This window comes from Anarhichas minor, unplaced genomic scaffold, assembly GCF_050575085.1.
Source record: "Anarhichas minor isolate MPS153535 unplaced genomic scaffold, ASM5057508v1 ptg000033l, whole genome shotgun sequence".
Classification (NCBI taxonomy): Eukaryota; Metazoa; Chordata; class Actinopteri; order Perciformes; family Anarhichadidae; genus Anarhichas; species Anarhichas minor.
The window spans coordinates 8167572-8192914 of record NW_027466479.1 but is presented as its reverse complement, the minus strand read 5'-3'; the positions used below and the strand labels follow the sequence as shown (position 1 = coordinate 8192914).

The 25343-nt window shown below is 42.8% G+C and overlaps 1 protein-coding gene across 1 annotated transcript in view; it reads right to left on the bottom strand.

Moving 5' to 3' along the window:
* Window positions 1-3883: 3883 nt before the first annotated feature.
* angpt1 (angiopoietin 1) overlaps window positions 3884-25343 on the bottom strand; it is a 51503-nt gene continuing 30043 nt past the window's right edge. Inside the window, exons 6-9 of the mRNA XM_076106051.1 lie at window positions 23966-24067; window positions 19990-20156; window positions 8351-8481; window positions 3884-4047 (exon numbers count right to left, since the gene is read on the bottom strand). Of these exons, the coding sequence (XP_075962166.1) occupies window positions 3884-4047; window positions 8351-8481; window positions 19990-20156; window positions 23966-24067 (564 nt within the window). The remainder of the gene's footprint in view (window positions 4048-8350; window positions 8482-19989; window positions 20157-23965; window positions 24068-25343) is intronic.

Here is a 25343-nt window from a genome sequence, read left to right as displayed (position 1 = left end):
TCAGCTCTTCCTCGGTTAACAGGAAAGGATCCGCTTTCAGTGGATCAGCCTGGCTGTGGATGTGAGGAGCCGGCGATGTGTGTGTGTGTGTGTGTTTATGTGCAGATGACAAGCAAAACACCACTTTGCTTTGACACCTGAACGTCCACAGAGACAAAACTTCCACCGGTTTCAGAAGTGGTTCTCGGTACCTCCTGTCCTCACTCCAACAAAGGACAGAGCTTAGGACCCGCATAGGTGTTTGCCAGCGTGCACGGACTCTCTTCACACCCCACTGCTCCGGACTCTGTATAGAACACATTCCAGCGAGGGTGTCGGGTCAGTGTGGGCGCCGAAGGACACACAGTGCTTTTGCAGGCTGCAGTAATTTGTATAACCTCTGATTAGGCCCAGGAATGTCAACTATGAGGACACTACGGGTCCCGACAGCATCGTTTGACACTTTGGCAATCTGTCATTGCCGCTAGCGAGCAAAGCGGGCGGGTCACCACTCAAGACAAAAGCCACTCCGCCGCCTGGCCAGAGAGGGAGTTTAACATATGAACCATCTGGTTTGGGCGGAAAAGAAAGCATGTCTGTGTATCTGCGTTATTTATGTTGTGTCTTTCTGTGCGATAAGCTCGCTTTGCATGACATACAGTGTAGCATTTGTATCAGAATATTTAACCTGATGTTATCATTAAAGGTAGCTTTTTTTACATTAAACATGTCTGCTTAAAGAAAGACGTAATGAAGGGCAATGTTTTGGAACCCTGACTTTAAACCTATGTCTATCATCACATCAATTTTGCACACAAAGTGCAGCCTGAACGCAGAATGAAAACATTTCCTCTTTTATTTAATCTAGCAACACAACACTGACCACATGTTACAAAAAGATGTTTAAATAAATCTGCAAAATCTGGAATGGAATGAGGTAAAAGCAGAGTTATCAAAGGCACATTTCTCCAGGGTTATTATCTTAACTTCTATGTGTTATGCTCAACTTCAAAACACCATTGTACTTCTGTTGGAGTAAAAACAGAACAAAAAAGAAAGAATAGCTTTCCGCAGGAGAGCTGCTCTACGCACACACACATTAAATCATACAATTTTAGTACGTTAATAAACATGTCAATTGTAGTTTTATAAGTTGCAGATATGCTTTATCTTCTCGCCATATGTACCTTTATTAATATCCCACAGGAGATTCTGTTGTTACAAAGCTGGAAGTTATGAAATATGCGTTCACACGGATCACTTGGTGGAATCATTAATTTCATGCTTCATATCCAACTCCAGGAGTTTCTTTTGTTTTTTCCCCACAAAGCAACATTGATGAGAAACAGAAACTGGCTGGGTTCTTAGGCTGTGTCATGTTGATGTCTGTGAAAAACATGTTGTAACTCGTCTTTACGATCTTCTCTTTGTCTTAAGGTTCGAGGTTATGACCAGGGTAAGTTCAGTACTTTCCAACCTGGAAACGGGCTGCAATGTAATAGCCAGGGTCAACTCCTTACCGTCCACCAAACATCCACCAAACGTCCAATAAACATGCTTGTTTTTGTCACTGACAGGCTCTGATTGCGTTTGTACCTTTCGCCTGATGCAGTTTGATTGGTTTTGTGACCACGTGAGTTGGAGAGAGGAGTGCAGGTGTTGTTAGAGATTGTTGTGTTGGAGTCTTAGACTGTATATAAAAAGTGGACGTAGTCACCATGACGTCACCCATTGGTTTGTGGACTGTCGTTTTGAAGCCTCGAGTTCGTCATTTTGGCCGTCGCCATATTTGTTTTTGGCCATCGTCATATTGTTTTTTTCCAACCAGAAGTGACACGAGTTCAACCGAGCTCCGAGTAACACTTTTCTAGGCGAACAAAATTTTACAATTAACTTTCATGAAGTGAAAACACACTGTGAAAGGGTTTAAGTTGTAAGATAAAGACACGGACAAGTCCCAGACCGGACAACGCCGTGCTAGTGACCTGTCAATCGCAAGGTAGCCACGCCCTAAAGCATGCCCTGCTTTTTGGTCTATTTAACTCTAAATGGACCATAATGTACTAAATGAACATCATGCTGTATTGAAGACTTGAAACTAGAGATTGAGACCATAAACTCATGTTTATAATGTTTGCTGAGGTAATAAATCAAGTGACAAGTAGAGTTTTTATCATAGACTTCTATAAAATCTGACTTGTTTTTGCAACCAGAGGAGTCGCCCCCTGAAGGCCATTAGAGAGACTACAAGTTTAAGGCACTTCCACATCAGCTTCACTTTTCAGACCCGGAGGTTGCGGCCTGGTTGGAGTACAGAAAGCGTAGCTTGGTGTTAGATAAATAAACAACCATGACATTAAAACTCTTAAGACAATATCAACAATGTGGATGTGACGCAAGATTTAAGAACGAGTCTTCTCCGAGCTAAAAGACAGATCGGATCAAGCGAAAGGTTTAGAAAAAGGGTTTATTTCTCTGTAAGGTCCTTTCCATCATGTTGTCAGACACTTACAACAACAATCTGAGCCTGTCAGTGGCATAAACAAGCACTTCTAGAGGACATACATTGACGGTGAGGAGTAGCCCCAAGCGATTACATTGCAGCCCGTTTAGCGGCTGCCGCCTGCAGCGTTCTCCCTCAATACTGGACCAATTTCAAAAAATTGTTGTCCCTATTAGTCACAAAAACGTGGAAAAATAGGGTCGAGAAATACTGAAATTACCCTTAAAGAGCTTTTATAATGCCCTTTAGAGTTAGAAATAAGATTCAGTAATATGAACTCTGACCTCATTCTTTGTGGGACATCAGCTTAATATAAGCATTTACATCTTTGTAAATATGGACGGATCATGACGTGGTACTTCATCATCACACGCTGGAATACACTGTTTATCTCTGTGTATTTGAAAAAACACACATTACTTGTATATGCATTTGTGCATTCTCTTCCCCCATGTGCACACAGCTGTAATTGTTATACATCACTAATAATAGGAATCAGTATTAATGTCCTTTTTCATATCCAGCAGAGGTAAGGTGATCACTCACATGCTGAACCTTGGCAGGTACGAGTCGTTTCTCAGCCAACAACAAATGCAAATGGTTCTCAGTCCAGAATCGAACCCAATAAAAACCTCACATGTTGAACTCTAATAATAATCACACTGTCAAGGCAGCAAATGCTCCAAGTGACCCTTGTAACTATTACCAGCTCATCGCTTGAATGTTAAGGTCACCTTAAAACTGTGCGTGTGTTACACTTGTAGTACAAAAGACAATTTCATCTCACTTTGGATATTGTATACAGTTGGGATAATAAAAATAATACTAAAAAAAACCCCACAATATATAATACAATGGTAATATTTATCGGCTGCGTTCTGTCAGCAACATTTTAATAGAAAAGCATCATCTCCTTATAGCGTTCCAGATACGTTCTGTCCTGCAGTTGAAGAGTCAGTGCTGCTCTGTCATAGCTGCTTTCCATTCAGAAGAGTTCAAGTCCTCTATATTATTACAGCGCAGGTCCCCAGGATAATGGGAAAGCTGTGGTTTGACATCGTGCTTGAATTTTCAAGAGCTGTTATAGCGGGCTCTTAATGTGCACACATTGCAAGTGTGGAGATAACACATACTGTATGCTTTTGTCCTTAAATAACATCACGTTTGTGAATCTGTTTGGGAACAGAAACAGTTCAGGTGAATCATCTCGTGCTCCGTTGTTCCTCCTCGTGGCTGGCTTTCAGACCGCTGAGGGGGAAAGGTTACGAGGCAGCGCAGCAATAGCCGTCGCTCTGGAGAGGAACCAGATTGAATAAAAACAGATTCATTGGATGACTCCCGGGGCCAGCGAAAATGAGATGAGACAAGAGGATGAAATAGGGAAGTTCAAAGTTCAAAGGACTAGGAGAAGTCCAGCGGGCGGATCATCATGACCGTGGCTCGTAGCGAGTAGCTGGGGCCCTTGAAGTAGTGCCACTTGATACCGTTCAACTTCCCTATGTGCTGTCCTTGGGTGAAGTACATGCCGTTAAGGTTGGACGGGCCACAGGCATCAAACCACCAACCTTTGAAGAGAATAAGGGGAAATAAAACATATTAGTTGCAAAGCGGCGATGCCTTTTAGCAGAAGAAACCAGGCTTTGAGTAAGGCGTTGATGAAGTCACCTCTATCAGAAGTTTTTGTCCTTGGTAAAGGTTGACAGCTTCCCATGGCCTCTCCCACGGGGCCATGGCACTGCTTCAGACACCATTGCGCTGCTATCTGCTCAATGTGTTACTGTCATGGGTTCAATGGCATCCGGTACCTGCTGATGGACACTTTCGGTACCTCTTTCTATTTAAAGCAAAGGGTACAAGTGCAGGAGCTCCAGTTTGACACCAGAGGGGTGAATGGCATGGGAAACTTATATTCCACTCCCAAGGTGACACATTTGCTCTGGTGCTCAGAGGAAGGGTACACGTGCTTGGACTTAGAGGACGGCTATTTCATAATTCAACACACACATTGGCTTCCTGTATCTTTCAGAATTAGCAGAGTTTAGAAGCGTCTGAATGGTTTAGCACCGCCAAACTTATATTTACTGTTTCTCCCTCTACCTACCGGTCACTGAAGCAGTTAAGACTCAGAAGTAGGGAGATATCATGGACCAAATGTGTGGAACAACCATAAATATCTACCATGTAACTTCTGTAATTATAGAAATATATATTTCTGAACATAACATGTAATCCATCCTGAACTAGTGAACTCGCCCTCACTGATACAGTCCGATATAGAACATATGTGAGGCATGGCATGTGTCAGTTACGCGGGGACAAATGGCAGCTCCTCTCGTCTCTCCGGTCGGACCTGAATACCACTGCGGACTACAGTGTGACATTTCACGAGAGCTGTCAGTAATCAGGAGCAATGTTCTGCCCTTGTTGCTGGCGTGGATCGCGCAAGATATAAATTTCACATTGATTGCTGCTTCATCATGAGGCACGTACACAACATAGAAGGGGAACTGGTGGACACCTCCTTACATTTCCACAGCTGCTTATAATTTCAGTAAATGCTGGCGCCAGTGGGAACCAAATATTAACGAGCACTTGCTCTTCTATAATTTCTTAAGATTTTTTGGGGAATAGTCCTCAAGCTGGGGAGCTCTTCCAGAGGAGCTACTGCACCTGCCATCTTAACAGATGGACCAAAGTTGTGAAAGGTTAAAGCTGCTATCGTCAAAATGTATAAATTAATGATTGATTGAATTCATTTTTGTAATGTTAAAGTGGTTGCTTGTGGTGACGAATCCACAGAGAAATTGTCACCCAACTGTGCAGCTTCCCTCAGCTCCACAGGACATTTCAGTCTTTCAGCTCATGGTTTTGGTTTTAAAGGCTGGCAGGCTTCTTGAGTTTCCAGCCACAGCAGGCGCAGCATGTCAGCTCTAAACTACAATAACCGCCTCCGGGTTTTATGCCTCCGCCAACCACTCATGTTGCAGTTTCATAACATTCATTTCTGTTCGAAATGTCACCACTTCGTCATTTTATCCTGTTAGACATGTGTGTGTGAAATTGTCAAAATTAGCGTATGAATTCTCGCATTCCCAAAATAAAAAAAACACAGCTGTCGCCGCTGCACAGGCATACTAATCCTCTGAACACTTCCTGCCCAACACCAAACGTCAGACAGACAAAGTTAAAGACTAGCTTCTAAACAGAGTGGAGCATTTAGCAGCTAAAGAGGAGATATTTCCCTCACGAGGTGGTGGAGACCAAAACAGAGCTAAAAGGTGAGTAATTATTGGACTTAAATTGCCGAGACAGCTATCTGCTGAATGTGTAAATAAGCAATACGTTTTGACATGTGTTGAGTTTACAGCTCGTTTCCGCTGCCCTCATTTGGCCGAAAAAACATTGAAGCAGCTTTAAATAGGAAACTGAATGTCTGCGAGCCGATTAATCACAAAAGAGAGGCTGGGGTTCACACTACGTAGTTTACGACACCAGCCACAAATAGAATTAAAACATTGTTGAAATAGCCGGGAGAAAAGCTAGCAGTAATGTCCTGTAGTTGATACAAGGATGGGATGGGGTTTGGTGGTATCATCCTAAAGCGTGTTGTGCAACCTGCTGTTTTATTTTATTGAGGTAGTGTTTTTTTTCTCCTCTTAAAGCGAATGTCTCCTACTTGCCATCCCTCGCTCGTTGATAAAGTGCAGACCACACAACGGCCGTCACGCCTATAAACATTTAGTGTGCACAGCAGCAATCTTTTGGGATTCATGACCAGTATCCTCTCTGTTTCCATGACAGATATCTTTACTGACTTGTAAAAACAGTGGAGATGTCTTCTTTTGAAAAAAAAAAATATTTAAAAAAAAGTCTGGTGCAGTTTGTTCTCATGATAGAGGGATCCCCCCCCCCCTTACCTCCTACTGTCAGCACTTTATCCATACTGTATGTTCTGGTGTTGTGTAAATATATACATTACAGTATGTGTACCCCCACTATATCCTGCTGCCTCTTCTTAACACAGCATGCTGCAGTTGTCCTCATGAATGTAGAAGAGAAGTACTTTCCTCTTGCATATTCCAGACACTTACATCACTTGATGTCAGCCCCGCTCTTATAAATGCAAGGGAATAAATCGAATGATATACTGTATATACTGCGGCGCGGTGCTGGGTTCGGACCAGCCTCAACTCAGGCTACATGTTGTCATGCCTCTCCTCTGTGGCCTGGCCAGAGGCAGGCCATGAATCAAGCAGAGCAGGGGGTGTTGATTGGTGATCAGATGCCAGTTCCCTTTAACCCACTGCATTCACAATGACCTAAGAGGTAATGCTGATCTTAAATCTGCACTTAAAATAAAATGCTTGATTCGTACCAGGTCACGATTCCACAGCCGTAGAGCTGCCATGAGGTGACAGCGAGGGTCACTGGGCTCCACTTACACAGCAGGAGAAGCGGAGTCATGTTAAATCTCACTGACACTTGGTGGCGCGCCCAGGGATTTTTACAATGTGCCTGTTTCCAACCACGGTGCAACTGGGAGGGGATGCGGAATATAGCCCTAATAGGTGCAGATAGATGTATAAGTGGCCATGTTAGCCCATTGCACGTCTCACAAGTGCAGGTTTGCGATCATAACAACCCGAACTAATGACCAGGCAATGAAAATTGTGGGGTTCGTCATGATGCCAATCAGAGAAAATTGCTTTTTGGAATGATTACATCATGCAATTGTTTTTCTTCTAAAAGCAATTCTGTACTGTCTCGCTGGTGCCATAGAGACACAAATGCTTAAATGATCATACCGGTTCATTGCTTCTTGGGTTTTTGTAGTTTAACCTAAGGTTTATATTGGTAATAATGACATTGTATACTCCCCGAGTTTATTGCTGAGACCTGACAGGAAGAAGACATTGCTGAAAAGGAAGGCAAATGGTTCCACCTTTCGTAAATTGAAACAGCGTTCTTATTTGATTGCTCTGATTTAAATATTCTTTGATTTTGAAAGAGTAGCCTTATGCTGTTGTTGTTATTGAACCTTTCTGAGGCTACTGCATGGTTAAATCTATGTCTTTTATTTATGAAAAATACTTGACCCCTCGCAATTTTTAACAGCCCTCAGTCACTTCAACCCGGTGCCTGGCCTGGGTATTGGAGTGTTCTGTAGCTAGTCAATAGTAATACAAGCCTATGTCTGTTTCATTGCGTATGCCTCCCACCACCCCCTCCACATTCCTTGAAATTATGGCCCTTGAAATTATGGCCCTTGTTCTGATGCGTTCTGGGATCCATGGATCAGATGACTATACTGTATTTAATGTTTATGTTGCTGTTTGTTGTGACAAACCTACAGACAAACCCACTGTTCCATGGAACTTTCTTAGCATCTTTTAGCTAATTGTTTTGGTTTTTATAGCCTGTAATACTTCGTCGGTCTGCTGATTGAGGCTGGCAAGATAAAGTGAACATAGTGGAGCATTTAGCAGCCAAGGAGCCAGATATTTCCCTCAGGACTGGGTGGAGACCAAAAACGGAGCTAAAAGTAGAATGAATATTGGACTTACATTCATAAGGTGGCCAGAGACGTATAGGCCAACATGAATGTAACTGCTTCTCTGTGTCTGCTGGTAATGTAAATAAGCAAATGTTTGCTAACACCTTTTCTAACTTTATAAGGTGATAATATGTCAATGTTGTGTTAGCAGCTTGTTGTGCAAGTGTAAGTGGCAAAAAAAAGAAAAAGATCCTGATTCAACTTTGATCTACTGTACTTGCCACAGTCACACTGGGAGGTACTTGTAATATACAGGTGGTCCCCTCTTTTGCTATGATTATCCCCTCTGTAAAGCAACACTTGGCTGCACTTACCACCAGTGAGCATGAGGGCACACTTGCACATGCAGTTGTCATTGTCCATGTCCTTGGTGCTGAAGTCTGCTCCGTGGATTACAAGACTGCTCTGTCTGCCTGCGGTCCCACTGTGGCTTTTCAGGAACAGTCTGAAAGACATGAGGAGGAGGAGGAGGAGGAGGAGGAGGAGGAGGAGGAGGAGGAGGGAGTCAGGACATGAAAACACATCAGGGTCGGAGGAATGGGGAGAGAGAGAAACGAGTGCGGTGGAGTGAGCAGTGTAAGCAATAAAGACAGCAAGAAGACATAACATGCTGCAAGAAATGTCTCCCGAGAGATATTTATTTTTTGTTGTGATTGAGTACATGTAGAGCACCTGGCACAACATTAACAGGGTGGAGAGAAGATAAAATAAAGAATGAAAGAGAGAGAGAGAGCGAGAGAGAGACAACGAGAGGAAAGAGCCGTGTCGTGTAAGGAATGTCTGGGAATCACATTTCCATCCGCGGGTCCACAGTACGTTAATTTACACCACAAATACTGACCTTTAACAGCTACACAGTCAAAAAGCAATAAGCAACCTGTTTAACCTATCATCCATCCACAGCGGGGCAGGTAGGGCAAACTCTCAAGTCTTTAGGATCCAAGTAATATGCAATATTTCTCTCTGTCTTGTCTTCGTCTGTTTAAGTACGCAGATGCTACGTTTTATTTCTTTTTTTCATTCATTCCTATCACAATAAAGATACACACCACTACATACTTGCTGTCAGGTACAATTTAAAGGATTTTGTATTTAAAAAGCATGTCAGGGAGATCAGAAATGTATGTCATGAAAAACAAATATGTTATATTTTTAATACTTAATGTGTTAATATAATGTGTTTATTATTATTAGTTTATACTTTTTTATATTATCATTATTTCTATTATATTATATTTATGTTCGATTATAACATATTTTAAAACTTCTAAATAAAGTAAAAATCCTTTGACAGTAAAAATGTCAAAGGACGCAGGCATGCAATAACTGTAGAGTGCATACTGTGCAGAACCTAGAATATGTTATTATCCTTATCAGGGCTGCTAAGCAGCATGCAAGTGGTGCGTCTACAGGCTGGTGCATCACACCGAGCTGCAACTAGGAACTCTTCATTTCTTCAGGAGTGCCTTTCTATTAGTTACCAAAGTAAATTGGTACATCATCCTGGCAAACTGACAAGAATAAGTTTTAGTTCAGAAAGAAAATATATAAATTGAATTCCTCTTTTTAGACTTTTTGTTACTAAAGTTTGAGTCTCTGTAGGTGGCACTATTGCCTTTGTCTGTTCAGTTTAGGCTGCCCAGTTCCTCTTCCTCTACCCCAAAAAAAAGGTCCCTGCTGTTGTTAATGCACACTGAATAAATGGAGAGGTGCTATGATAAACAGCTTCCTCCGCACACACATTGGAAACGAATAGGCAGCTTCGGAGCAGATTCCTCCAGGGCGTGTCCCACTGTGAACTGCGGATCTGACAGTTCCTTCATCCCTTCGAAACAGCTCTACCATCCCCAGCAGAACCTGCTGCATCACACGCTTGTCTGTTTTTTATTTTCTCCTCATGTCTTTTCTTTCTCTCACGCTCTCTCGTTTTCAACTTTCTCCCGATAGAAGAGCTCGCGCATCCAAAGAGGAGGGACCGCAGCGCCGCGCCGAAGAGGTCTCTATTATTAAGCTCGGTTCACTGTCCGTGAAAGCATTTCCCTGAGTTCACTTCTCGACAACAGGGGACCATGGGCGTGTAGTGAACCTTACGCCCAGCTCAGATTTTTCCTGATGAGAAAGTAACATTATATTTCATGTTTTCGGCAGACGTTGAGCGACTCCTCGGGCTTTTGTGCAGCTCGTAGCTCTGAAAACAGCATGAATACCTCAAAGAAGGCGACTCCCTAAGAAAGAGAGTCATTTAGCGGGAAAAGACTTCTGTATTTGGACAGCTGTGTAAATGGCTGATTTGTACAGCAGAGTAAAAAAGTGTTACTGCGGGTCACCGTGGGGAATTCACTAAGCCAGTAAACCGATGCGTGTAATCCTACAATGCAAGGGTGGGTCATGTGTCTAATCAGTGGCACCAAACGACGAGTTTGGACAAGGGCCTGTGAGAATAAGCACATGGGTGTGCGTATAAATGCGCAGGTTCCTCTGTGTGTGTGTGTGTGTGTGTTCGTGTGTGTGTGAACGGTACACGTCACGTGCCGAGGTGTCAACCGGTCTCTGCCGACGCTTTCCAGTTCAGAGTAAACTGGCAGCACACTGCCTCACTTATGGGAAGCATGACTTCTATCAGGCCAATTCCTGATTCCGAGGAATAAAACATGCGATGTCAAGGATGGAGTCTGCTACCGCTCTGATGAAGAACAGACTCCGCTGCGCACTCGCTCTCCGTTTTTCCAAAGCTCTTGCGATCTCTGCTGCGCTGACGGATCGCCGGGGCACATCATCACGAGGGATTCCCAGCATGACACTTTGACGGGCTGATTTAAATAGTCGGCGGCTGTGTTTACCGGCTGCGCTGTATATTTACGCAGACCGACGATCCCCCCCCCCCCCCCCCCCCCCGCCCCGCTTCCCTCCCCAACTCAACCGACATCCGCAGTTATTTTCTGTCAGGATCCATTATGCACTCAGTGGGGTAACGTAAAGATGGGCCAAGTAATGAAATGAAGAGGAAGATTCCTGAGGCCTGTCTGTAAGGATGAGAGAGAAATAGACTGAGACTTGGAGAGATGGCGTGCGGTAAAATCATGTTAATGAAATGGATCGGAGGGCCAGACACCAGGAGCTCAACGGGCAATGCATGCCAATCTGAACGTTCCTGTTTAAGTAACTCAGTAATGTGATTGGTCAAGGCTCATTGGTAACCAAAACATTGAGCTGTGAGGGGAATCATTTGGTTTCACTCAATGAGAGGGAGGTTGGTGTCCCGCCATCCAATAATTCTAATATCCACCGGGGGATGTCGGCTTGTTTGCGATCTTTCGAAATACTTAGAAAGTTCAAATAGCAGCAGTGCATGTCAGCATTAAGATCAGTTCAGCCAAATTACAACAATTTACCTGTGGTGGGATCTGGTGATGCAGAGCTTTTGAAACATCTGAGGTGAGACTTCTGCTAATCACAGATGCAGACACAAAAACGTGTAGCCTGTGTTCTGAAAGTTTTCTTTTTCTCAGCCATTGTGCTTCTTGTGTTCTTGGATGCATAATTGCAATCAGATGCAAAAAAGGGCAAATTACCAAACTTTACGAGTGTGTTTGCGCTGTAATGTCATTAGCGCATTATCCCACGTGGCGGATAGAGGTTCCAGTTGATGCACAATTTACGGTGCCATCAGCGACCGCAGGCCATTCTTTATTCATTTGCCGGTCAGTGTGCAGAAGCTTGACGGTGGCCCGTGATGTGGTTCAGCATGCATTGCACCCTCAGATGCAGTTTGAATATGAATGCCAATTGCCAGCTGTAAGGCGCCCGGGACTGTGTGGCCATCCCCAATGCTCGCTTTCTATTTTTGGTTCATGTATGGGCAGTGTGGCAAAGTGCAAAACGGCTATGTGAAGGTAAATATATCAAACAGTTATTATATTATATTAACACATGTGTCCTGCTACCTTCACATGCTGCAGGGGTTTCATGAACTGAAGGAGAAGCTTTCCGTGCAGTATAAACATATGAAGACAGCAGATACTTATAGAATCAACCACGTTCATAGATCAATGCAGACGGATTTACTGACTTTCCTGCTTTAACCACATTAGAGGTTATTTTCTGCACCCATTGTATTACTTTTGATACAAAGTAAAGAGTTAAGCAATATAAAACTTTTAATGAGTAAAACGTAACTCATTACACTTCCTGAGGAACTTGCCCAACGTCTACTTACTTCCTTATTGCAGAATAGCCAATTGAAGCACAGGGGGGCGGGACTAGGCAGAACACTTTTGAGCAGCAAGCCAAATTCTGCCATGAAACATCTACCTTTTTCCAAAGATATAACATCTTTAGGACTACAAACGTCATTCCACACAGCCTGATTATGTAACAGGTGGCTGCAAATGTCTTCAACAGAAATACATTTTAACTTAAAATAAAACTAAAACTATTTGCGTGACTAAATAGCCCGATCTTGAGTATTATTACAGCTGCAAACTGTGTATGTGAGAAATGAGTTGCAGGGTCAAGTGAAGAATCAAAGGACTCTGATATGTTTATGTGAGAGCACTTCCAAGTAAATGACTGACATTCCATCACACTGTTTCTTCAACACATCATTGATATCAAAATCATAAAAACATTTGCACTGTTTTTACAGGCACAATGAAGGCTTCACATATTTTTTGTTAAAAACCTTTCAATTAGCTGCGTTTGTAACTGTTGCCATGTCGGGCTCAGATCAGAAGGTGAATCAGAGCCGATCTCCCTATAAAGCACCTTAAAAAACCTGATATCAGCCTTCATATTTGTAGAAATGCACTTAATTGAAAGCAGAGCAGCGTTAGATGAGGACTCCTTGGAGGTGGTCCTACCAAAAAAAAAAAGATTCCCTTTCCCTCCTCACAGAGGAGAGACGTGTTGGATTGACTCGGGGCCTCAGATCGGCAAACATGCCGCTTGTTCGCAGTCTTTTCTTTTATCTGACACTTCCCATTTCACAACACACTGTGTCACTCTGAGCAGAGGATACTGCTGTCATACAGCGACTTTATGGAAGAACGTCTCCGGAGAGGTTACGGAGGAAAAGCCATAAAACAATGTGTCTAACGGAATGCATGCGCACGAAGTGATTCAAGTGATTCTTTGGAATAATAAATGGCAGAAATACAAAATACAGAAACGGTGTGAGTGATCACTGTAATGTGCGTAAAATCTTTCCCGAGACTCAAATGAAAATGGTTTTCAAAAATATGCCACTTTTCATCTTCTTGACTGACACGGCCGAGCTTAGCCTGCTTTGCTTTCTTTCATGTGCGTATACGCAAAGCCAACGATCCAGTCGGCTGAGCTGATACACACCTGGCAGTCGTTAGCCTCCTGAACTGCAGTCCGATTGGCCCGTTGCAGAGGTTAATCACCCTGACCAATGGTTCGCTTCCTACTGCAAGGCCACAGAGGTGTCTGGCTGGCTGAGAGCCGCTTGACTTCTCTCTTACCGCTGGGTGACATATAGCTCCATTGAAACACATGGAACAGTACGTATCCTATGGATGATTTACTGTGGGTTAGCTGTGATAATACATTTTCAGGGTTTTCTGTATTTAAGGAACTGGCCAAGGTTTATGAATAAAGTTTCTGGATGCAGTGAACGGCACGGTCGTCTTCTTTACGTCTTGCGTTCATTAAAAGAATATTACAAACTCGGCATGGGATGTGCCCGGCCCAGGACAGGAGGGCTCTACAGCGGGGGATTAAAACCGTCCTGAACATCGTTGGTTGGCATCTGCCTAGCATCAGTAATATTGGTGAGAAGATGAGGATATTAAAAGACAACACCCACCCCAGCCACAGCCTTGTCCCGCTGCTGCCGTCTGGAAAGCGTTACAGAAGCATCAGCTGCCGTACTACCGGGCTTCAGAGAAGCTTCTTACTTCAGGCTGTGAGACTCCTTAATTCATCCTCCACCCTTCATCCTCCACCCTTCATCATATATTAGAGTGCTTTTTCTTATGTAGCAAAATAGTACTACCAACTGCATTTCATCGCGCAATCCTGTGTTAAACAATGACAACAAATGAAATCTTGAAATTTTAATTTTTGTCCAGGTAAGCATTCAGTCTTGACTTGTAAATCTGGCACAACTTGAACTCGGGCCACACTTGATAGCTTTTTCCAGAGCTCTCAACCGTGTCGCAGGACTTCATCAGCGGGCTGAGTTTGTTTGTAATGGAGATGGATCTCAATCCACAGATGAAGACCATGTGGTGTGGTTGAAAGCTCTGGAGAAGGTGTTAGGTGGAACCTTGAGTTGGGGTTGCTTTAGGTGTGAACAGTAATTTGTTTTCATTTCATTCCGTCATAATTGAATGGGTTTTCTTTGGTTGAATTCAAGAAGGCGATAGAGATGCATAATCACCCCAACTAAAAACAACAACAACATTACAACTTTGATTTAAGATGCACTTTAAATACACAACAAGTTGTTCATTTCAAACACATTGCTCTGCTGATCCTTTTTTTTCTGTCCGACACAAGTGTTGCAGCCCGCAGCTTCGATGCTTCATCTCAGTATGATTGGAAACGGTGGAGCTTGAAGCTTTCAGGGACGGTGTTCAAGACATAACTTGAGATATCTCAGACAATCTCAGTGTGAGTCTTGGAAAATAGAGTCCCCATGTTTTGGAACCCAAATATCTGCCAATTTCTTTACGAAATCCTCACATGAAAAAACATCGAAACGAGATCTGATTCCAAATTGGGCCGTTATCATGTGGAGAAATCACTGGATTTAAGAACTTGGCTATCCAAATAGGGAAGGATATTGAATAAAGATGTAATGCATCGTTCAAAAATAAACATATCAGTCTTTTTCTTACAGCGGGGGGGGGGGGGGGGGGCTTTAACGGTACAAACGAAACATGTTTCTATGTTAACCTCAACTTGTGTCTGCGCATATATTCAACTGCTGTGAATGTATACCTCAGACCATTTTGGAAATGATGGCTCTAGCTGGTGCCCAGGGTACTTCTCTACATCTTACCATGCTGCGTGCATTAGCGTTTTAAGATGCATTAAACATACGCACACATACGCCCTCTGGGAAGTAGTTAACTTTAAATTCTTAATCCTAGAAAAAATATTGACATGGTCAGGCTTTGGGCATAAATAGTAAAGCAAAGGATTTTTTTTTTAAACGTCAAAAATGCTGCATGTTGGAAAACATGATTTGAGGTTTGAGTCCACATCACGAAAAGGTTTCAACATGTAAACATTTTATGTATTTCAATCAGATCTTTAACATATAGATGTATCTGAATGCACTTTTTTATGCCCGATTAATGACTGATTAACGGCCCTAACTATAAAAAATGTAATCAATTTAGTACTATGCACTATATCTGCCTTTAAATGATCTTGCATGAGGACTCGAACTCTTCTTATTTTTCTCTTCACCGAGACATAAAACCCTTTGGAGTTCATACATCAACAGCACCAACGTTTTATTTCAGGTCAAACTATCGAAACAACTGTGAGCATTCATGAGAAGAACAATTGTACTAAATGCCACTTTGATTGCCCTTCTCCTCTAAGATGAAGTCGACCACTTTAACATTTACTCTACAGCTACTGGACCTCTAGTCCAGTTCCAGTCAGTAACCCACAGGAGGTTAGCCAGCGTTCAGATAGTTTACATGCACTTACTTTGAGTATCCTGGTTATTCTCGACTTTCTGTGCTGTTTCCTTACAATTATTGCCTTTGAATCCGTAATTTTCAAATACATCTTTATGCAGACGATACTTCTTTATACTTGGTCGTTCTGTTCAATAAGCTGCAGAGAGATTGAAACTCTCTCTTAATACGCTGCAAGAAGCTCTGCTGCCTTCACTCTTAACACACTACTTTAAAGTTTGTGACTGGAAGATATTACATGACACACCACAGTATTGTGTTCAAGTTCAGATGATCTTTCATAGCTAAGAGACATTATAATCCTTGGTATTTATCTACCAAGCCTGTGTTAAAACATTGTATTTTAGAAACAATAACAACTCTAAATCTCTAACTTCATGGCCATTCTCAGTAATCACTGTTTATCTGCATGAAACTGTTTATGTAAGCCAACATAGTGTATCATTCAGTTCAGTTTGTTGATCAGTCTTTTTTTGTTACGTTATTTAGTTTTGTGCAACGTGCAATTTTTTTCATTCTGTGCAATAATTTCCCTCTGACTCTTTGCTTTCATAAAGGTTGCCTTTTACTTTCCCTCGTCTATTTACACTGATATGCCAATTTGTGCAGCAAAGAAACTTTGATAAATGAGGGTAATTAACTGAATGTGTTGATCTGATGGCTATCGTTAAAAAAATATGCGTAGGTCATCAAATTATATTTGGTTTTATTATTTTCTTTTCTGCAACCCATGCTGTATCGCAGCAACCAAATTAGATTTGATGATGGGGGAGTGTATGTGCTGTTTATAAAGACAGTAACCTTTGCAATTATAGTGACCCCAGTCACAATGAAGAAAAAGACTCGAGAGCTCATTTCACAATGTTATGAGGTTCAGTGGGAACTTTGGGGCGCTGGTCAACCCAAATGTATCCCTCAGTGTTGTCCACAAGATTTGTTCGTTTAATTTTAAAACAACATTACTGATGTCAGCTCACACTGTGCAGATGTAGCCAGAGTAGATTTCTTCTTTTATTCGGCTGCTATTGCATCGATGCGTGCCTCTTGATCGGCTGCTGCTATAATGCTCGACTTCTAAGAGAAGTTATGCAAAATGAATGCATGTTGAGCATGCATGATAGATGGTTAAGGTGTTTTTTTTTTTAATAAGTTAAGTTTAAGGCTAAGTTTACAGTAAAGCAAAAATGTTATATTTTCTTCATTATACATTAATCTGTACTTTATTTTCTCTAATATATTATTAGTTTGGTCCACATAATGTCAATAAATAGTGAGAAATGCCCGTCAGATTTTACAAAGCCCAAGTTGAGATACTCACATTTCTTGTTTCGTCTGGCAAGCATTTCAAAACCCACAGATATTCAGTTTACTATCATGGTACACTAAGGAACCAGCAAATATTAACTTTATTTTCTGTTGATTGACTAATCGACTAATTTTCAACTACACTGATAATATTTGCAATACGATAAATCCAGAAATAAAGAGGTATACACAATCTGCCTCTTTTTGCCCCGTGCTGCAGCGTCCGGGCTTAAGTCCTCTGGCAAATGAGCAGAGACGTCCAGGCGCTGGCAACACAGAGGCAAGTCAAACACGTTCATCTGCGCACACTGCGATAATACAAAGCTTTGAAAATCGCAAAAGTATCCCTTTTCTAAGCCCTTGAAGATGACAGTGTTGGACAGCTTGAACTTATCGGTTTTGATTTGCCTTGAAAAAGGCCTTCAACACAGGCAAAAAATAATCGTATCCACTGAGAGAATTAATAATTTATCCCAAAATCATTAAATTGGGGGGAAACTGTTCATACCCATTGAATTATCTCTATTTTTGAGATATCATAGAAAGTAGTCTCAAAGGGTGCCCATTATTACAATTCTAATGAAAACATGAACCAAAAGAAAATGACACTTTATTTTGAAAATATGATTCAAGTTATTTCAATCATCTGATAGCTAATGAACTGATTGATCCGTTTTATTATGCCATCCAAAGCCAACAAGAATTAGATGACTGAATACAATTAAATGGCAGGTCCATACTTAAAGCATACCGGTAGTAAATATGACATTTATTCCATAACAAATGACTTCATTTATGAAGGATTAGGACCTTATATTTCACAAAGGAATGATTGCACACCTCCCACCCTCTCTGAAAGTTGAGTCATTTCCGTTTCACACTATATATAGAAGAAACCAAGAAGCTGGCAGCTAGACAAACCTTTCCTGGCAATTCTCAATATTCAATTATTATACCTGGTTTCCAAGTGGTCTGTTTGTCTTGTTTATGTGCTTTCCTCCATACCGCCTGTGTGTGTGTGTGTGTGTGTGTGTGTGTGTGTGTGTGTGTGTGAGTGAGACAGAGAGCAAGAGGCAGATTTACGACACCAAATGTTCTCTACAAATGCTTGTCTGATTCGCACTGACGCAGACTGTATTCCAGTAAACCATCGCGGAGGACCGGAAATAATCCCAAACCAACTGAAAGGCATATCGCGTACAACTATCGCTTAGGTTTCAGAGAACGAAATGTAATTCGGAGAACATTTAAAAGCAGGTGGGTGCCAAAGCAGAACACATGGCAGCGTCAGTTTGTTTTGGGCCCCACCATCTGGTGTGTTTTGGCCCGTGTTTCAGAGGAGCAGTGTGTGATTATCATACCACAACTATTTTTCAAGAACAAATCTATTTCTAGAGATCAGTGTGTCGATTGGACTCCTAAACAGCATGAGCCTGCATGGAAAACAAGGCTGCAATGGGCAGGGATGCCCTTTGCCTGCTGCAGCGGGACAAAAACAATTATTGTTTCCTTAATTCATAAGAACAAAAGGTCAAGCGTGGGATGCTAAATATATGCGTGAAAACCCCCAGAAAGGATGATATGAAAGCAGATATAAGTGTGTGTGTGAATGAAAGAGATTCACACAAGGAGAGACACAGTTCAGTATGTATTGAGGTTTGATTCGGGCCCGCACTCTACATATCAGTGGGCCTTGTACACAAGCCTGAGGTCAGCGCCTGTGCATTCAAACCAGAGCCAGAAGTAGAGACTAAAGGTACAGTAATAAGAGATGATTTCACTCAGTCCTCACATTGAGGTCACACAAAACCTCAACTCTGCGTTAAATTCAAAACAAACAAAAAACACTTTGATCCCTTTCGCTTGATTGAAATCCATTTCTCCAGTCCTCAGAGAGACCACGAAGACCAGTCCAGGTATGAGCTCCTCAAGACGGAAACCTCGTAAAGTGAAACCCCTGTCATCGCATGACAATTTAGAAAATTGGATATTATGGCAACAAGCCCCCCCCCCCACACTGTAGGGAAACACTTGTGTGCGAGGAATGGAGGGGTTGAGGTAAACACTTTCAAGCCACAGAATCTCGTTCCTCATTTCGTCATTCAAAGCTGGACGCAAGACATTTCGCAACTACAGGGACCTCTTATCAGAGAGAACCAGCCATCCAGTGAAAACTGCAGAATTGGAGATGTCAGACCTTCTCCCGAGAAGCCAGCAATTGCTCGGAACTCTGTGGAATTTGCAGTCGTTTTCCACATCTGAGAGGGCCAAGCAGCTGCCATAGTTTTGAGGCCTGTTATCATTAACCCCCACAAAAGAAAACAGAAACCTTCGCCCCCGCAACACGCAAGGACAAAGCGTCAATCAAAGGAAACGAGGAGACGACGACAAGCGATAGATTTGGTTTGGAAGGAATTTGCGATGAGAAAAGCCTCGCCGCAGACTTGCATAACCGGATCGACATGATTAAAGCGTCTGGAGAGCTCACAGTTGCTAGCCATGTTTATAATGTTAATACTTTCGAACATTTTGTCCTTCCATCTACGTAATGCATCCTTATGTAATTCCTTTCCTCCTTCCAATGGTGCTAGATTAAAGGCCAGATAAAAGTGATCCCCCCAGGTTATTATAATTCATGGCATAAATGTTTGTACCAAATGTCATGGCAAATGAAACCAATAGCGGTTGAGATATTTCAGTCTGGACCAAAGGGGTGGACAGTCGGTGACCAACCAACCAACACTGCCTTCGACAGGTTATTTGAGGATTAATTCATTTATTCAAATTTCAGCCTGAAGTCTGTATCATTTTAACATGTGATGCAGATAAAAGTTCAAACCCGAGGATGTAAAAAAAGCTGTAATGAGGAGGGACACATCTCGCTGTCAGAGTGTGTTCCTTGGCCTGAAGAAATAAAAAAACATTATCCCCGTCCATGTCGACCAGTAGCTTCATATCAGCCGTCTTACCTGTAGTTTTGTTTCTCACCGCCGATCTGGAAGCGGTCATATAGCGAGAAGGCCTGGTGTCCGTCCCAGTCGGTCAGTTCTACACGGAGGGCGTACTGCCTCTGGCTGGTCAACTGGTAAACATACTCGTTCCCCAACCAGTGCTCTGCAGGCAAGCTGCCGAAACCCTGGAATGAAAGGAAGAGGAACACAACAATCGGTGCGGGAATAGTGCGGAAAATCCCTTTTTGTAAATCATGGACTAGATATCATTCACTGCTATCTCCAGTATTTTCTTAGAATGATAACATCTCATCACTAGAGGATTGTGGAATGGATTCATTGATTTATACTTTATCAATCTGATAATAAATAATGTATCCACCAGCAAAAATGTTTCTATGCTGCATTTTTTTTTTTTTTACTCATAGCTTCCCAGCATTCTTTTCCGTTCCTCCAGATCTCAGTGAATAAGCCGCACACATTACTCACATTGTATATTCATATTCATATGCAGGTTTCTTAAGCTTGCCTTGGCTTGGTCCTCCACGTGGATAGACTTACCTACCTATAAAAGTCTAAATTGGTACCAGCTGAAATAGACACACACCTTTTTTCCCATTCCTGTCTTCCTCTCGAGTCACACACATGCTAAACTCATTATTACTTTAAGACTTCTTTCCCAAAATATATACTGCATGCACGTGACACTCCTTCAAACAACTGCAAAAAGTTTGCATTTGATCAGAGTGGCTCCCGGTCACAGGCAAAGTGCTTCTGACAGCGGCAAGAGCAGTGGATTGCAGAGGGAAATATTGTGAAGCGGGATGACATTACAGCTCTGACAGGACAGTCTGAACCGCCGCTCCATTAAAGATCGGGAAAGAAGGGGGGGGGGGGGGGGGGCAAAGTCAGGGAGAAGTCTGTGTTTGTTCTGAGCGTGTGTGGTGATGAGGAATGGGAAGGAGGGAAAGTAAATATGGGGCATTCCTCTAGCCTTAGGCATGTCCTGCCGAGTGGGTGGAAGAGAAAGTGACTGGGGCCCATTACTGCTTTCTCTCCCTTCTCTCTCTCTCCGCCACTCTTTGAATTGATCTCACTCCTGATGAGATGTTCCCTTCCAGCTCGATCCAATGCCACCTGCTGTGAGTGCGGAATATGTTTCAAGAAACCCTGGCCGCATTAAAAGGTTTGGAGCTCCGTCGAGCTCCGTGGTTTTTCCTTTATGTGGTTCCGGTTCTTCGCGATCCTGATCGAAATCACTCAGCTCAGAGGAGATGAGGAGATGCTTCGTCACATCGTTGGACTGAGCTCTTAGTTTGTATTTCGGTTACACTTGCTGAAAGCACTTTGTCAGGGAGGAGAGTAGTTGTAAACACTGAGCACTGTAAATGTCAGGAACTGTTGTACATGCAAAGATGAACTAGAACTACTGAGAGAGTCCAATCCTTTAAAACAATACAATATATCTGAACAGTCAATGTTTATGTTGCTTTGGTCAAATTTGCATTCACACTACTTAGGAGTGGCAGAATCCATTACATTTAACGTACTATTTCAACAGTTTATTTATTACTTTAAACATATTCTACATATATATTATTTCAAGTGTTTATTCATACTTTAAGCTAACTATATAAACAGCTTGTACATGTTGGGCTTTTTCGCAATCTTGGAACCCATTGGCTGTTGGTCTGACATATCTGGGACAAGACTTTGTCCTCCGATTATCAATCTCTCTTTTTAACCTGCCAAAGCCGGCTCAAACATGAACAGTCATTACTACACAGAAGACAAACAGAAAGCCGAATGCTTCCGATACCAAAATCTTTTCCCCTTTGTCTACAGATTCACATGCAGATATCTGTTGACAGATTAGCCTTTTCACACATGAGAGTCCGAACCACGGTTTGCGTATTCATTTGATGCAGTTAGTTTTGGTTTCACATTGCAATTATGCAAGCGTTCTAAAAAAAACTATACATGATATATCTACGTCCTGTCGTCATCCCTACACTTGCAATTGATTGTTTTGTAGAAGGGCTACATTGCACGAATGTAGTTGGACCAAATGTCAAGTTCTGAGTGTTAACCATTCCTGCTTCAGTTTCCAACAACTTGCTAGCAACGTGCGATGTTAATGTGTTACAAGTGACTCAGGCTGACGGTCAGCTCACTGCTCACTGCAGATTTACCAGTTAACTACATGAGCTTCCCTCTTACCCCCTGGAAACTGCACAAGTATCCCCTGAGGTGCTTGTAGAGGCTGGAAAGCATCGCTCTACAAGCATCATTTTCACATGCTGATAAGATGGAAGAGTGAGTTGTGAATATAATTTGCGAGGTCCCCTTGTGATGTGCGGTCTCCTGGCAATGTGATTGTAAACACTCACATCACTGCACTACATCCCCGTTGCCAAAAAGTCTCTCCGTGGTCCCACAAAGAAACAACACGTCAGCGGTTACAGAAAGATTTACAAATCCTCAAAGCACATTAAATATTAAATCTGTGAGCACAAGCCTCTGGAGACGAAGAATGAGAAAACGACTAACACAATCAAGCACCGTCGATCACCTCCGGAGTTTTCAAGGAGACCACCAGTAAAACGCTAAGCTATTAGATCAGCACTGTTAATGTCGGCCAAGGGTCCATGAGTGTGCCCAATGCACACCCTGTTCTCTATGACACCTGTTCAAAGCTTGGGGGGGGGGGGGGGGGGTTTCCACGTCTGTCTCATTACCTCCGCTGGCCTGTGGGGAGATCATGCGGCCAGTCGTGTGTGTGTGACCTCTCACGGTTGCGGTGATTCAAAACAGGTCTGAAAAAACTATTTTATTGACTATTTTATGCCGTCATTGACTGCCGACTCCTCACTCCTATTAGGTCGTGAACAACAACCGCTGCAGTAGCAAAAGGCATTTCCGGTTATCTAGTTCCTAGTCTGTTGCAGGACACATTTGGCCCTTTGTCGTGGCTCAAACACAGACATCCAAAGAAAAGCTTGGCTTTTTTTTACTGCCATCTTGACTGTGAGATTCAATACATCTTTGTTTGGAAGGGGAGAGGAAGACATGCTGCACTTGTCTAGTTGGTTCTTTCTTTTCAGGCTTCACATATAGTTATTGTCTTTATTTGTATTTGTCTTATTGTTTCTTTTTTCACCATTCAAACCTTTCACAAGTGTTCAGTGCTTTTATTCAATCTAACTTGGGATTTTCTCTGGTTATAATGTCCCACAAACTTAGAAATCCTTTCCCATTGACTGGAGGTTTGTACATCAAGAGCAGCGGAGACAGGGGAAATAATTAAAACGGGAAACACAAAGCAGACTACAGGGGACAGAATGAACACAGTCCATTTGACAACAAACTCACAGCTGGTGGAAGGCATACACAGGTGACTTCCGCAGCAAACACAAGCAATGCAACTGCCAGCAATAATAAATCCAATTCCCCGCCGAAAAACGCAACTTCGGCTCTGAAATGTTAACACCTTTAACGCAAATACGCATAGATTGCTCCCTGATGGCAAACAGATGACACACCTGGCACAGCGCTTCGGAGACTAAACAAATGTGTTGTTTGCAGATTTAGGTAATAATTTCCTGTTGGAAGAAGAGGAAGAATAACAGCATGTCACTGAAGCCTCGGCTAAGGAGCGGAGAAAGTCTCAGACACCCTAGACAGTATTGCTAGTACAACGGGGGAGGAATGACATCTGGATTGGCGGATCCTGCCTCTTAGCTTTCAGCATGTTCAATCGAGGCCAAAAAAGCGTCCGCCATTTGTCATAATCCGTGGTGTATTTTTGAAACAGGATGTTTTGCTCATCGTACAGTTTCGTAACTGATATTTGAGTGTTTTATCTTCATTTTCTGTCTGTGTGTTGACTTACTGTCTCGTGTTTAAAAGGACCACCGTTATCTTGATTTGAATAGATATGGATGAGTGTCTGCATGCCAGACGAGTGTGTATGTGTGTTTTTGTCTCGTCTCACCATCTTGTACTCCTTCCACGTTCTCTGGAAGTCCACAGTGCCGTCCTCTCTGCGCTGGATGAGCGTCCATCCACCGCCGGCTGTTTCCATGTTGCAATACACCTACACAATTGAAAAGAGAGCAAGCAAAGGAGGGGTGGGAAAAACCCATGGATGAAGGTAATGGAACAATGACAGCACTCATAGGTCTCTGTGTGAAATTGATCTAACAAGCTGATGAATTCGACATTCAACGTGACTCAGCGGCATTAACAAACAATGAAGGGTCACTTGGACAATCATTTGGTTTCAGACACTCCTTTTTCCCAGCTTTCATGATGAATCATCTTTGGGAATGCGACGTATCTGGGTCCTCCTCAAACTTAATCAGCGTCTCCTTATCCCATACCGACTCCCCGGAGATGTTCCTCAACAGGCGGCCTCGTTTCTGCAGGATCAAAGTGGAGGTCCTTGGTGTAATGTGGCCCTTAACCTTGGACCCGGTTGTGTGTAAGCTGATAACGCAGGGCTGGTGCTCTGTCTGCAGCGTCGCTCTTTGTTTTGAGGAGACCCCAGGGTGGAGTGGAGAAGGTCTCTCACCTCAGCCAGCCCACACAGCTGAACACACATGAACACGGCCTGGGTATAATTAAGGAAGTGCCCTTGACAGAGTCGTTTTCCCCAAGACGAGCTCATCATTCATGGTGTTCATGCACAAACTTACTTGGAAAAATATAATATGGGACGAACACAAAGCTGTGAGTGTGGGAGCTGCCGATGACTCGGCAGGTGTTGAATTAACATGAACGAACGTCGAGCGTGAAGACTCGACTAACTAGCTTCCACTCGGACAGTGAAAGTTAGCTGCGGACGGGAATTTCCACCCAGAGGTTTGAAGCTTGGATGCTTCAAACGGGCGCAAGGCCGGATGTGCGTTAACGTTTGGTCGCTGCTGTGTGTTGCCACATATCGTATCGGCATAGTATCATGTTCAATTTCTCATGTTTGTAACAAACCAAATTGCATGAAAGTTGGTTCAGAATTAAACGCTTTTCAGTCGATTTTGCAGAGAAGTCTGCAACTCTCTCAATACCCATTGTATTTCTTTACAGGTGGTTCTTGACCACTCTGATACGGCAGACACAAGTCCACTCGCAAGTCTTTTACTAGGTCTTGAGGTGGGCAAGTGGCGGTAAAGCTTTCCCTGAATATCGATCCCGGCTCCCATTCTCACGAGCCCATGCAGAGGAGTAGATTTCTAATTTCTGCGAGTAGCCCAGCAGCACCAATCTTGACTTTGAGAGACAGAAATCCACACACACAAAAACCTTGTGCCGACCTCATACCTTATTAAATCATCACTCCCATCAATCAAGCTTATGTAAGTACAGTGTAGAGG